At 38.1% G+C, this 14,398-nt stretch overlaps 1 protein-coding gene across 2 annotated transcripts in view; it reads right to left on the reverse strand.

Moving 5' to 3' along the window:
- The window catches only part of JAZF1 (JAZF zinc finger 1), a 205,625-nt gene that overhangs the window by 136,733 nt on the left and 54,494 nt on the right, over positions 1-14,398 (reverse strand). The window contains exon 2 of one of the 2 annotated variants that reach the window (XM_068935243.1): positions 12,831-12,928. The exons of the other annotated variant lie outside the window; for it this stretch is intronic. Coding sequence (XP_068791344.1) covers positions 12,831-12,873 — 43 coding nt within the window. The 5' untranslated portion in view covers positions 12,874-12,928. The remainder of the gene's footprint in view (positions 1-12,830; positions 12,929-14,398) is intronic. 2 annotated transcript variants of the gene reach the window in all.

The following is a 14,398-nucleotide window of genomic DNA, read 5'->3' on the forward strand; positions in this document are numbered from 1 at the left end:
ATTATTTATACGTGAACAACCAAAGACAGATTTTACAGCAGCCTAGCTACCTCCCTCCCAATTCAGATCACAACTTTCTTTCAATGGCTTGTAAAATTTCCGTTGATTTATTTTCAGTAAGAGTAAGTAATTTTCCTTTTTTTTTGTCTGTTACATTACCCCAGTGTTTACACTACAAAGCACCGTTGAGTTACAAAATACTGAATACTATGTGAGAAACACCCTTAACAGAAGGACGGCCTTGAAATCATTTGCATGTTTTTAAAATACTACTGGTCTCTATCAGAGTCCTCAAGAGCAAGTCAATCATCAACTCATGAACTCAATGGCCGATTAAGCAAAAGATACCAAATACGATTACAACTGAAATTTAGTCCTTGACGTGGTGATTTTGTCAGTTATATAAACTATACATATTCAAATCGTGCATTTAAACCTATCCAATATTTTCTGAAATATTCATGTTCCTGTAGACAAGCAGCAACATAAAATACTAACAGTATTTTAAAGTAATGTATGACAACAATTAAAAACAATCCTCCCCTTTCTCTCTTACTTTTCACTTATTGAGCATCCTTTTGAGGCTCTTATCTCATGCAGAACACCTCTGCCCTTTCTCCTTAGGCATAAACTAGTCTGTCAAGCAACACAGTTACCTTGCCGTACTCTTCCTTCAGCAAATTGTTTTTTCTGGTTAAAGCAATTAATTTCTTCTTAGCAAAATAACTGGCAAATTGCTACTTGTGAGGCTAAGTCCGCATCAATATTTTGGTTACTTAGAGAATCAATATTCATGGCGCTCGTTTTGGCACAGCGGAGAGTCAAGCTAAATGTACCCACTTTTTCCATGCAGAACTTGGCAAAAGAGCACTGTAAGCCTGTTTCTTCCATTAGTCATCTTTCCTCACGGGGCTCAAATGAGCTTCTTTAGCCTCCTGCTTCTAGTTGTCCACTCAATTATCTTTTTTTTTTTGCAATGTTACAATACCAATTTTATAGCAGTCAGTATACACGGTTTAGAATAAAATGTTACAATTTTAGCTATGTACTTGTCCTTACATGAAAGCTTATATTTATCTACAAGTTAATATGATCAAAATCCACTGGAGTTAAAATTTACACAAAAGCTTAAAATGTTTGTGCTACGTCTGTAGTTTGGTCAGAATCTGATTCTCAGAGGGCTACGTACAATTATTTTGATGGAAGTTCTATAGGAACAGCAGGTGCCTATCACCCCAGGTAAAAAAAAAAAAAATTTACTTTATAATACATTCTCAAGATTCCCCACTGCCCCAATAATATCTAGCCATTCTAACCTTCTCAGCTCTTTAATCCTAAATCCCATCACTACCTGATAGGCGTTTCTAATTGTTTAGAGGGAGTTGTGCACACGTACTTCGTAGCAGTTCACATGCTAGTGAGATAAATCCTGCAGTTTAGAGTTGCAGAGTAAGCTTTCCTTCAAGGGATGGATTTTTGTTAAGTCCTTATCTGCACATAGATGTTTATTTATGAATCCTATTACCTGGGAAATTGTGACTAGCACTTTCCAAATATCCCTTAGGGTTTCAATTGTGATAGTTAGCAGCCAAGAATAACAGGCTTGTTTTAAATACAGTCTCTGTTGAAATTCTATGCCTAGAATGAATAGCTTGCAAATAAGTGCCCCAAAAGCAATCACGAAAAGCATGCTCATCTGAGGTGCAAACTGTGTCCAGAAAAAAAAAGCAATCCCCTCCAAATCCTTTACTCTCAGTCCCTGTCAAGTAGCAGGGCAGCTTCCCTTTGATAACAGACTAACAGCAAACTTCCAGTAGTAGTAATACTTTGCCTGTAGTTTAAGGGTAAAAGATAATTCCTCAGAAGAAACAGTGCTTTCAATGGTACTACCACAGAGAACAATGGATTCAGATTCTGTCATGCCATGGTGGCAACGTTAAAGTCTGAAACAGCTGTGAAATAGCAAAACCAACCCAACGGATAATGCAAAGTCTTCACTCACCAAAATCCAAAACAAAACAAAAAACTTTTAAGTTAAAACTCTAAGCAATCTCAGAATTGACTTCACCAGAATAAATACACCTTCTTAAGAAAACAGAGGCCTCCGATTCATGTCCACCATCATGTCTTCTTCCTATCCAAAGAGGTGAAAACAGATGGATGACATCACAGAAGCAGCCAAGTGTTCAAAGCAGACAGTCAGCTGGTATATATATTATTACTATTTAAATGTCAGAATGAAAAACAGCTATCACAGCGAGCTTATTTTTGTCCTAGAGAGACATGATACTGTGAAGTAACAATAAAGACCTTTAACAGGAGGTTGCCTATTAGCGAAGCTATATACAATGTCTAGCATGTTGTGTTCACTCTACAGAACAAACCCCAAGAAATTAATGACCTTTCTTTAATCCTCCCAAGAGTATTTTTAAATAAATGAATAAATAAATAGTTTAAAATACAGGCAAATTTGATAGCAAGTATCTGTCGTTTCAGTAAATGTTTCTGCTTTTTTCCGCCCCGTAATTTAAAAACATCTGTTCCTCCTGCATTAGCAAACTTCCCCCCAAGTAATAGCTACCAATAAATTCTGCATGAGAGATTACAATATTCGTTTCCTTTTCCTTTTTCATCTCATTTTCTGCAAGTAGGTTTACCAAAAGTTCTGATAAAGGGCAATCCACGTATTGCACCAATTTGCAGTATTTACTTACAGATCACAAACCAATCCTCTTCTGCGACAGCATATGTCCGCACATGTTTGTGATGATTTTATACATATTTATCTCCATTCAATCTATATTTGGACTTTTACCAATGTTCATGCTTTTATTGCCTTTAAGGCTTTCCTTCCCTCTGAATTTCTTTCAAGTGTCTTTATCATTTAATGCATCTTGGCAAGCCTGATACTTCCTGATATTTTGAAGTAACTTTAGAGTTTCAAGACCCTGAAGTAGACAGATTATTATAATAAGTAACAAAGGAACATGTATTTAATTTATGCCTATCTATCTTTTGAATACTAGAAACAAACATTTTGTTATGAATAATGTACTCCTCTGGAATCCCACTAATTTTCAAATCAGTTTCCTGACAGTTTTCACCAAACAATTGCCTGACCCTTTTCAGTGGCATCTATCAACATCACACATCATCTCCGTAGCATGAACACACTGCCAACATACCAATATACATTTTTTCAACCTGCATACTGTATATATTTCTTGTAATCTTTTCATCTCTTATTCTAGCTTTACATGCCCTTGAAACCTTCTGTTTTTTTCAAACAGGAGGCTATGAGGCACTGATTGATAAAGAACGTTTCAATATCTTCCTGCAGAAAAGCTATTACTTGATATCATTAGCATTTCAAGAGGAAATCAAGCAGAAGTAGTTGTCCAGAAAAAAAGAAAAAACAAAAAACACATTTTCCAGAAGATGACTTTGACTCATCTCAGCTATCAAATATTACTTTCAATAAGGCATCCTCTAAACAACTGCTCATTCCAGCTCTATCCGATCCTGACCATTTTATTGACCATATTATTATGCATTTTTCATTAACTTTCCTGTTATATTTCATGCTAGAGGAAAATTATTCTAATTTTCTTGGTAACAGTCTCCTTAGCAACTGGAGAAGCTGACCTGCTGCGTTAAAAGGACAGCATCATACACCTAAGCTTATCTAACTTCAATTTTTTATTTTAATTGGTTTATTAAGTGGTCCTGTAACTGAGGCCTTTTCACAGTCATTAAGCTGGGCAAGTCTTTGACTTGAATGTGGATCTGTTTACGAATATCAGCATGTCTTTACTACATTCAGACCCCTACTATACTACACTCCCCATTTCCTCTGCCCTGGGACTTCTCTGCCTGCCCCACGGTTCAGCTTCGTCTCCTTCAGTGCAGAGGAACATTTTCAGCCTCAACACCTCAGCTGTCATCCGCAGGAGCAGATGTCCATGTGCTCATTCGAGTTACATAGCAAACCCATGTACCCAGCCTCCCACAAGCCTTCTCTCACTCTGTGAGGAAGGAAAAGAAAAGAAGACAAAACTGAAACCCTCTAAATGGAAATGCTTGAAGCAGCTTAATAAACCATATTGAATCACCTATGAAAGTTCCAATAGGAACTTTTCCTACTGTAAAGATTAGTATTTGCAGTTAGCTACATGCACAAACAGAGAGACATTTTCCTGTAAGTTTTAATGTCCACAGCCATCTTCAGGGGTCAATACAATGACTGAGGGACTGCCTCTTCATAAATATACATGCATATACTCTCCTGAGGCTCATGAGCACTTGAAGGTAGCACGTAAGAATCAAATAAGTGTTCAAAGGATTTCTTCTTCAATATCCTTCCTGAAGTTAAAACTAGAGATACTTGCTGCAGAGTAGGCCCTGTAAAAACCAGCTCAACCTGCCCATAGAAATCATAACAATACATCATTTTTTCAGAAGTAACACTGACAGCAGTATTTCCCCACAGGATTCTGCATTTACTCTTTTTAGGTAGAAAAAGAACCACAACTTTACATTTTAAGAGTCTGCTAATAGTTATAGCCACTGGATTTAGGGTTTTGTCGTGTTTCTTAAATTCGGACTTTTAATTTTTATTATCTACTTACTATTACTCACCTACTTTAATTTTGTCTTTGGTTTACCACTGGTAAGAATACATACATGGTCTTCTAACTTACACACCTTTCCTTTGAGAGCTCTTTTTTACTCTTGCGGTAAAACTGAGTCTCAAGAGTAACTGTAGCAGCTAAGCTGAATATAACTGACGACCTTGCTACCAGTTCTTACAGAAATATCTCAGTCAATTACCACTACTCTTTATAAAAAGTTTCTGATTAAAAAAAAAAAAACAAAAAGGCAAGAACACAAAACTGTGAATAAGTTTACTTATTCTAAGAATGAACAGTCATCCAAAGATACTATGCAGAAACCTTTGTTCAATTTAAGTCACAAGAATTTTAAATTGTTATCAGGGAATAGTCATGATCCCACAGCTTAAATAATGTGAAATTAAGACTCAGATTTCAAGTGTTCAAGACAAAGAACAAGAAGGGATTACTTCAGAGGTCTATGAACTGGCAGGCTGAGAGCTGCAGTTACTGCTGAAAACTCACGAGATGTTTAGGTGGCTGCAAACTTGCCAGCTATTATTTCTCTGAGGTGGAGTGGGGGAAACAACATAGGAGTTCAGCCTTTATATCAACCTAACAATCAGTTGCCTACAGAGTGTGATGGCATAGCCCATACACAGGCTTGCTGCGTGCAGCAGAAGGCTTCTTTTGTTTTTGTTGTATGCTCTATATTGCAGCTGAAGAAAGTTATTCCAGTTTCAAGATGCTGAATTCAGCCTACAGGCATTGTGCTCCACTTAACTTCTGATGACTGAAGCAAGCTCTTTGCTTATCAAGCCAACAGGCAGAAAGGCTTCTAGTGTGATCTCAGATAGTAACAGTCTTGTACTCTGTCCTGGCTGTATTCCCCACCTCAGTGCCTCATATATACAAGTACATATGAAACATTGAATATTATCATGTATTTTGACTGGGTAGCAACTTTAAACATACATATGTATACAGATATATATATATATATATACACACACTTGCACATGCGCACACACACACATTCATTCATAGGTAAATGATCACTTCATAAGCCCTATCTTTTCAGGGCACTATTAACAGAATTACTGCAATTCATTCGGCATTTATGAGATACGAGGACACAGTATTCCATTGGTACTAGGAAAGGAAAGAAAGACATAATGTAAATGTGAAACCCTGGAATATACAGATTTAATATTTCCATCTTTAATGCTTCAATAACTTCCAGCTTTTGAAGAGGTATCATAAAACTGAACTTACAATTCAAACATTCTGTAGGTATGCGTGTGGAAGAAGGTCAATACATTAAGTTTCAGAGATATAGCTCACAGTAGGCCTGCACATTTCATCAAGGTCTGGTTGCCCTACAAATGCTGAATCACTAGTACTTCTGCAGATGGTTAAGTCAAGCTATACAACAGCAGAAGTGCAGAACTACTTAACACCGTCAGGCATAAAGCCTAAGGCACGGCAAGATTCTCTGCTATTGCAGAAAAGGCACCAAACGTTAAGTAAAACCACTCGCTACATATCCTCCGTAAAACATAGCTGCTGCTTAGACTCTAACTGCTTTCAAGCTCAGCAAGGGATGAAAGAGAGAACAGCCACTGCATATGTGGGCATGCGTGTTGGACAGGAGCCATCCCCATTATGAAAGTAAAGCCCTGTGCAAGCATTCACTCTTCTCTCCTGACCGATACTGCACACATACCCTAAGCCATACACCTTAGTCCGCAAGATGACGACTTCTTTTGCTTTCCTATCTTAACACGCTTAGAGGTGCAGAGGGCCTGCCCCCTCTGACATCCTCTTCCTTTCTGCCATACTGGAGGACATGCCAGTCTCTGCATCAGACAAGTTTGGCAACCATCTCTCTGCTGCAGTTTCTGCTAACACACAGTTACGACAACAGAACCTGAGTGAACTCCTCTGTTTGCAGAGCCCAGGCTACATACCTGTAACAATTTATTTGCTTTGGAGCATGGAAGAACTGATAATTTGACGTGTCAAAGCTACTTCAATTTCTCTGCCACTTCCAAATACTTCTCCTGCAACCCCTTTCCTCTCTTTTTGTGCCTGCCTGCACTGCTAATGTTCTAATCCACAGTGACAGCACTAGGGCTGATTAAAGTGTATGCAGGTGATGACAAAAAATATGGCCACCTTTAAACAGCAGACAGCTTGCAAGGACAGATCTGCAACACAGAGAATGAAAAAAATTTACGAGCAGAACCTGCTTTAAATTTGCAGTCAAGCCATTACCTTCACCGTCCTCAATACATCAGGAAAGCAAATAATTGTAATTACAGATGGGACACAGCTCTTGCATATTTAACATACTCAGTAATTACTGGAGTGAGGGAAGTCAAGTCAAATGCAGCAAATAGTTTTTTATTCCATAGAAATTAAGCATAAATTTAATATTACCCTTGTCTGAAATTCACCACATTCTTTAATTTTTGTTTAAATAATACTGGTCTCACAAAAAAATATTTCTGACTCCTACACTTTAAAAAGTAATTGCTTTAGGAGATGTAATGAACTTTTAATACATAACTTTTTTTTTTTTTTTAATGGGAGATTGATAGCACTTGTTAGCTCTAGGCACTGTGCCTGTGGGCAATGTGCCGGCTTCAACAAATAGCTCTACAGCAGAATTCGCTAACTACTACAGACACTTATTAGGCACTGTGCCAGACAAGGCTTTATCCAGAGGAACTATAAATGGCCTATTGACTTCGCTTACAGCACTGCCCAAGTTAGGCCTGCAGTGATGGGTTCAAGAAAGCCTGTGGTACAGCCTGACACACAGTTCTTGCAAAAGACAAGGTCTCTGCAAGGAAAAGCAAGTAGCTCTTGCTTCACGAGGTCCAGCGAGGCTCAAAAACTTCCTACAGACTCCTGTTTTGTCTAAAACAGGAACGTCATGAAAATCTGTATGGAGAGAAATGTTGCTGGTCCATTTTTTGGTATTTAACAGTGTGAACTCCTCCTGAAGTTTCCCTGCATTTGCAGGGCTCGCCATCTCTCCATCACATGGGATGTCAAAACAAGGTGCCACGTCACTGCATAGCCTTTCCATCACCTGGGGGCATAAAACGCATCTGTCCCCAGAAAACATCACCTCTCTCTGACATCTTCATTCCATTGGCAAACTTCATTACTACTGGCCAAAAGATGGCAAAACTCTGAGACAGAAAAACAAAGTTAAATATACACAGAGAAAGCACAGCTGTGTAAGCCTGATTTCCCAGGGTAAGGAGGTAGCAGACACACCCCCAAAAAAACCCAACAAAAGCAGCACAGCAAACCTCAAATTACTCACCTAGATAGACTCCCTGATGCTTAGGTGGCATGTTTTTTTATTACAGGCAAAATCACATCATAATAGAAGATAGGGTGGAAGGGGACCTCAGATGGTTAACTATTCCATTCATCTGCGAAAAGGATCAGCTTTATCGTTCCTAATATGTGTTTGACTAACCTCCAGAAACAGAGATACCAGTTTCAAATTATTCTCATCATGCCTGAATCTTTCTCACTGCAAATTTAGTTGGTCATTTTTTGTCCTATATGCATTTGAGGGTGGGAGGGAGGGAGGGGCAGAATGACACAAATTTCTTCCTGATAGCCTTAGCAACCAGAGCCTCCAAGCTTTCTTCTTACAAAGTGCCAAGTCTGACACACTCAGAGCTCTCCTGGGAGCTAGAACTAACTTCAGTTGGCCCACTGCTTTCATTAACTATAGTACCCAAAACTGGACTTACAAGTCCAGCTTTGGCCTTCTAAGCACCACTAACAGCAGGAGGATTAATAATGCTTTACAGACTACATTCTTATTTCTATTCTCTTATAGTTTTGCTTCTTTCAAAATGGCAAGACATAATTGACTCATGTACAGTCTAGGAGTGATCTCCCCAGTCGTTTTCTGAAAAATATATCTTAATACATAGTTCCCTTTCCAGGATCTTGCCGTTGACTCATGTAGGTCTTTTTCACTTTCAGTTACTGAATGGCACCCAAGCTTTTCGAGACCAATATGTCAAGATCCTTTTGAATTGTAAATTCAGCCTTCCAACAAGCTTGCAGCACTCAGGGTTTAGAATTGTCTAAAAACAAAGAGTAGAGTCTGTACTGGAGGGGGGGAAAAAAAAGACACCACTGGACAGTGTCAACAATCAATCACCAGCAGGAGCAAAGGCAATAGTAGGAACTAATACCAGAGATGAGTTTTTCAATTTGTTCCCTGTATTTGTTTACTAAACCACCTGTTGCACCATAAATGAAAATACAGAACAAACATTAGACTGAGAACGGAGTACTGCAGAACCAGCCTACACATTGCTATCTATGTTGAGTAGTTTTCCTTCCAGTTTGGCTTTTTTTTTTTTGTTTTTTTGTTTTTACCTACACCATGTCTCTCAACTTCTCATAAGCTGTATCAAAAGTCTTAGCGCAGACAAGACCACGCAATGAGTAAGGGAGAAGAGAGAGGTGCTTCCTGCAGAGAGCAAGCAGACGTTTGTGAAGAACAAATACCTAAGATGGCTGTTACGCTTTCTGTTATTAATGATTTGTCCCAATATCTTCTGAGGAACTGAAGTTAAAATAGCTAATCCATAATTCTTTCTTTCAACCTTTTAAAACGTAGGCAGTAAGTTGGACTTCTTTCTAGTCTTCCAGAAGTTCACCTCCATGAATTCCCAGGAATAACTAATGGCTCTGAAACCACTTTAGCCAGTTCTGCAAATACTAAACCAGATCAAAGACATCTGGTTAAGTATTCATTAAACCATCCCTTTCCAATTCTAGCACTTAGGAGTAAACAAACCCCCCACGCCATTAAAACAAAAAAGCCCATTAAGTACTTCTGCCTTAACGTTATGTGTACGCCTGCTTTCCACTCTTACTGAACACTAAATTCTGTCCTCTGGGCTTAGCTCGCTACTGCCAGTCAAGCCAATCTTACCAACGACCGACAGCCCCCTCTTCAATTTTACTGATGTTGTCTTAAATAAAAAATTCCTACTAGAAATGGAAGCACAAGGAACATCACAAACTCATCTTGTCACCAGGCTGTCCTCTACCTTTGCAAACATGCTTCCTGTGGTTAGGAATTCAGAATCTGAGCCTCCTCTCTCAGTGCTTTCCCCAGCTTCTCTATCAAGAGTTACCAGTCCATTACAAGAGCTCACTGGAGAACTTGCTTCTCCCCACACTCTTTTCCTATACATCCTATTAAAAATCAAGTTCAGCCCTCTGGATGATTCTGGGAGCTTCTTAAACAAGAACTAACCCCAAAACTCATCCATCAGATCTTCATCTTTTGGGTATCTATGGGTAGCCCTACACAATTGTATCAAATAACCCTCTTCCACTTACCCTGCCACCATCACCACCAAAAACTGCCACCATGCAGTTTTTCCTGCACAGGAGAACAATAACCTGTTATTTCAGAGGGCAAATATTCAACATATTTAATATTGGTAGATAAACAACTATTCAAAAAGCCAAAAAAAACACACAAAACATATCACTTTCAAAGAACCTTCTCTCTAGACGCATCAAAATACATTGCATGTATCCGCTCCTGTATGACACAAGAATCACACACTGATGTAGCAGATCTTGATAACAGTCTTGCACTGATACAGCTTACTTCTGTGTATTTCTTATTGCAGTGTAAAACAGACAGTAGATTACAACATACACACATATGACATACATATGTGTGTGTACACACATCCATATATATGTGTGTGTGTGTGTGCGCGCGTGAGTGAATATATATATGAAGATAATTTCTAAATTTCTGCAACAGGTGACAATTACTTACATAGCACAGCGTATTCCCTTTTCAATCAGTTACATAAAGACCCGAGTTTTGGGAATGCCTTTATGCCACAGGTTAACACTTATTTAGAGAGTTTTCATACTAAGCAGTTATAACCTGTAATGAGAAAATTACATTTGAAAGCCACTAATACCATTGATTTAACCAAAGATGTATCAAAACACAATTTAGTCTATCAAATCCCACACAAACAATGCTCACTTGCATTTCCTTCCCTACCTTTATCTCAAAAACTAGAGTTTCCTGGGGAGACAGCAGAGCAGATAGTTTTTTTTTTAATTTTATTCTGTAGGTCTTAAAAGTCTCACTATGCAAGATACCATAATAAACAAAAAAAATCCCTAGCATAAAGAGTTAATCAAAGTAAATAATCAAAAGAGATTTTTTGTAATCTACTTCGCAAGTTAGTGTCGCTCAAAATAGATAACTGAACCACAACTTCATTAACAAAGGAAAATCAGGGAAACAAATGAAACATCCAGTAGAGGTGTAATCCCTTAGGGAAGCATTAATTCCAATGAAGTCAACCCTAACACTAAGAAATGGAGGAAGCAAAGGTGGGTCAAACAAGCAAACTTAAGAACACTAATTAAAAAAGGAAGAAGAAAGAAGGACGAACACAGAATTGTTCTAATCCTTTTCTCTTGGTATCAATGAATCACTTAACATCAGTTTTTGAAATTAAGTCTCAGCTAAGTCTTCAGCAAAAATAGTACCTTCTTGTAGTATTGCCTCCTTTCTAGCTATGTTCTACATAATACTTGCTTTCTGATCTGCATTGATGACGTTCCTTTTTCTTTCACCAGACAATCCAGAAAACCTAGCGATGAACTGCTTATGAATTTACCTAATCTAGGGTTTATTTAAAGGCACAGGCACTTTTGACATTAAAGTAATGCATTTTAAGCCCTAATTTGACAATAAATGCTTTGAACCTTGAGTATTAACAATGCCATAAAGACAACGGTAACAGATAAAATAACACTGCTAGTTGGTAAGGAATGGGAGTAGTTCTCCTAGCAGAAAAAACTGCACCACAGTGTGTGGGAATGACAGATCCATTCCGGCTAAAGACAAAGCTGAGACGCTTAAAATACACGGTTTGGATTCTAGACTTGGCTTAACTCAGACAGCTTTGATTGGATGGGGTCCCTCAGCAGTATTAAAACTGCTCTAATTGCATTCTTCAAGCCAGCTGAAGGCTGACAGCTTCCGCTCGCCGGCTCACTATCAGAGCACATCAAGGAGCTCTATTATGAGAGGAGCACCTGGTCCAAATTTATTTCAACGGCCCACAGCAAAATGGGAAGGTGCTTAATGTTCAGCCACAATGGTGACATTTTTACGATACATCCAAAGTTCAGAAACAAACAAATGAAGGATTTGAAAGGCGCACGAACAGAAACTGTGACAATAAAAATTCAACATTAATATATCAATTTTAAAACAGATACCACCCATACACTTGGGGGCAAGGCCAAAAGTTCAAGGCGGAGAAGAAGCAAAAACCTCTGTGCAGCTACCTTGAAAAAACGTCTCTAGAACAGTTTTGAAAGAAACATTGATCTTTTCCTGAAAACAACATATTTTATTTAATTCTGTTCTAGATGACTGCTGGTAGTGCCAGTCATTCCACCTAAAAGTGAGTGGTGGTACATTTCAGCTTTAGCATAACGACAACAACTAATACAAGCTGAACATGTTCTACTTTTTATATTAACTTCTGTTCCCTCTCCATACTGTTAAAAATAAGATCCTTGGAAGAACTGGGGGGGGGGGGGGGGGGGGGATGAGAGAGCCAGACAGAGAAATGCACGCAGGCTGAGATAATAAAACCTTCAGATCAGCAGAGATGAGTGAAAAATTACTGCAAATTTATTACAGCATTAAAGAAGTTTTAATCATGTTTCTCCATTTCTGTGAAAAATACCATTGCTATTTTTAATCGAACCTTTATGAACATGACAGCCTTGCTGAATTCAAGATTGGGCCACAGTTTATTTTTGCAGCTATAACTCAATTATAATTATAGTCAATTATGTAAATTTATAGAAAATTTCTCATGCACAGAATGACTGAGGATTAGATTAGACAATGCATTAAACCTTCTTAAAAAAAGGTTTAAACAGTAAAATTACTTTAATAACAACACATACCCACACAAAGTGTCTGTTAACTCTTTATTACAATCACATTTGGGAACAATTTTAAATGCTTGTTTCAAAAACAAGAAACAAACTCTTCTCCGCAGCAAGCTTTATATTACTGATAATAAAGATCTGAGTTCTACCCCTTGGAAATCTTTATTTAGGTCTAACAGTACACTGAAAGAGAGATAGTAAATGCTTTACCTGCAAAAGCCTTCTTTGGCTTTTGTGTTGCAGTAGGAAGCATCTATTTCCTCGCAGGTGGCAGTTACTAGCCTACTTTCCAACCCGTGTGCAGGTATCTGTGGGGGGAGGAGGGGGAACGGGTGGGGGAAAGCGGGTATTTTTGTTCATCAAATAGATACAACTATAATCCAGTAACTGAGAGAATTACAGCACAAGCTAACCCGCTAGAAAAACTCTCTTTCAAGACAGGACTGAAATGCATAACCCATGCAGGTAAAAATGCAAAAACAATCTATAAAAGTTAATCACAGCTAACTTAAAGAATACCTAATACTGCCATTTCTTTCCATCTTAAGCTGCAACTCTGCTTTCTCATGGGATTTCCCCTGCTCTTCTGTATGGTAGGCAAATGGCTAGAGAACAATGCACAAAGCGCAGACTTTTCTTGATGGAGTCGGCTGATACCAGGCATTATTACTGTCTGGACTACTGTGCTTGATCAGCAGCATACATCTCAGAAATACCTTCCTTCTGCTTTCTCCCTCTTAATTGAGGCAAGTTTCCTTAAAGCATTTCTCAAGGACTGCCTGACTTCAAGAAACACTGCATTTCCTGATTTTACCTACATAACCAACATTTGTACTGAATTTTTTTCAGACATAAGTTTCTAGCGTACTAACAAATGTCTTGTTTACACTAAACAATCAATATTTGGTAAAAAGAGGTGGCATTAATGGCATTTAAAGATCTTCATAAAACCCTCTCCCAAATCCCCCTTCTCCCAAGCCTCTAAAGAGATAAAACAGTTAAAAAAAAAAAAAAAAAATCCCCATGAGGGAAAAAGGAAGACACGGGTCAGATAAAAAAGATGGGTACTGGAAGAAAGAGTTAACAAGAACTGCAGCACACCTCAAAATGAACCATAAAAGTTCCATAATGAACCTTCTAGTCCTGAACTATCTCTCAGGCGCATTCTCTTATATTTCTTTATGCTGCCATCTCTCATTGCAAGTATAACAAGAAAGTTAAAATGTAATTTTACATGTAGGTATATCACCTCAAATTAGCTACATAAAATTACTGACATTTATTCTAAAGAAAGCTCTGCTGGCTAGAGGTAAAATGCTGAACTAGCATCTGTCAGTACTGCTAATTGAGGTAAGGTTGGGGACTATAAAGTACTATTAAAAGAGTAAAATAATACCAAATGGAAATGCTGAGAAGGTACACTAGCCTTTTGACACTCTAAATTATTATCCCGATTAAAGTAGCTAGTATGCTTGACTCTTAAAAGCGCCACGAACAGTAATGCTCTTCAGAGTTGCAAGGAACATTCTTATGGTCCACGGTACCAGGATAAATACATTAACAAACTCTTGCAATATAATATCTACAAGCTTGATGTGTTTTTAATGAAGTATTCCATCTTCCAATTTTTTAAAAAGTATTTGTGCTTTTAGAAAAAGCACAGCCACCACATTTTCACCTCCAAGTTGGATTACTGCAACTCCGCCTGGTCCCAGACATCACAGCTAATAAACAAAGAAGTCCTTCCCTTAAATGGCACAGGCCAAAAAAAAAAAAAA

The sequence above is a fragment of the Struthio camelus genome, chromosome 2 (genome assembly GCF_040807025.1).
Source record: "Struthio camelus isolate bStrCam1 chromosome 2, bStrCam1.hap1, whole genome shotgun sequence".
Classification (NCBI taxonomy): Eukaryota; Metazoa; Chordata; class Aves; order Struthioniformes; family Struthionidae; genus Struthio; species Struthio camelus.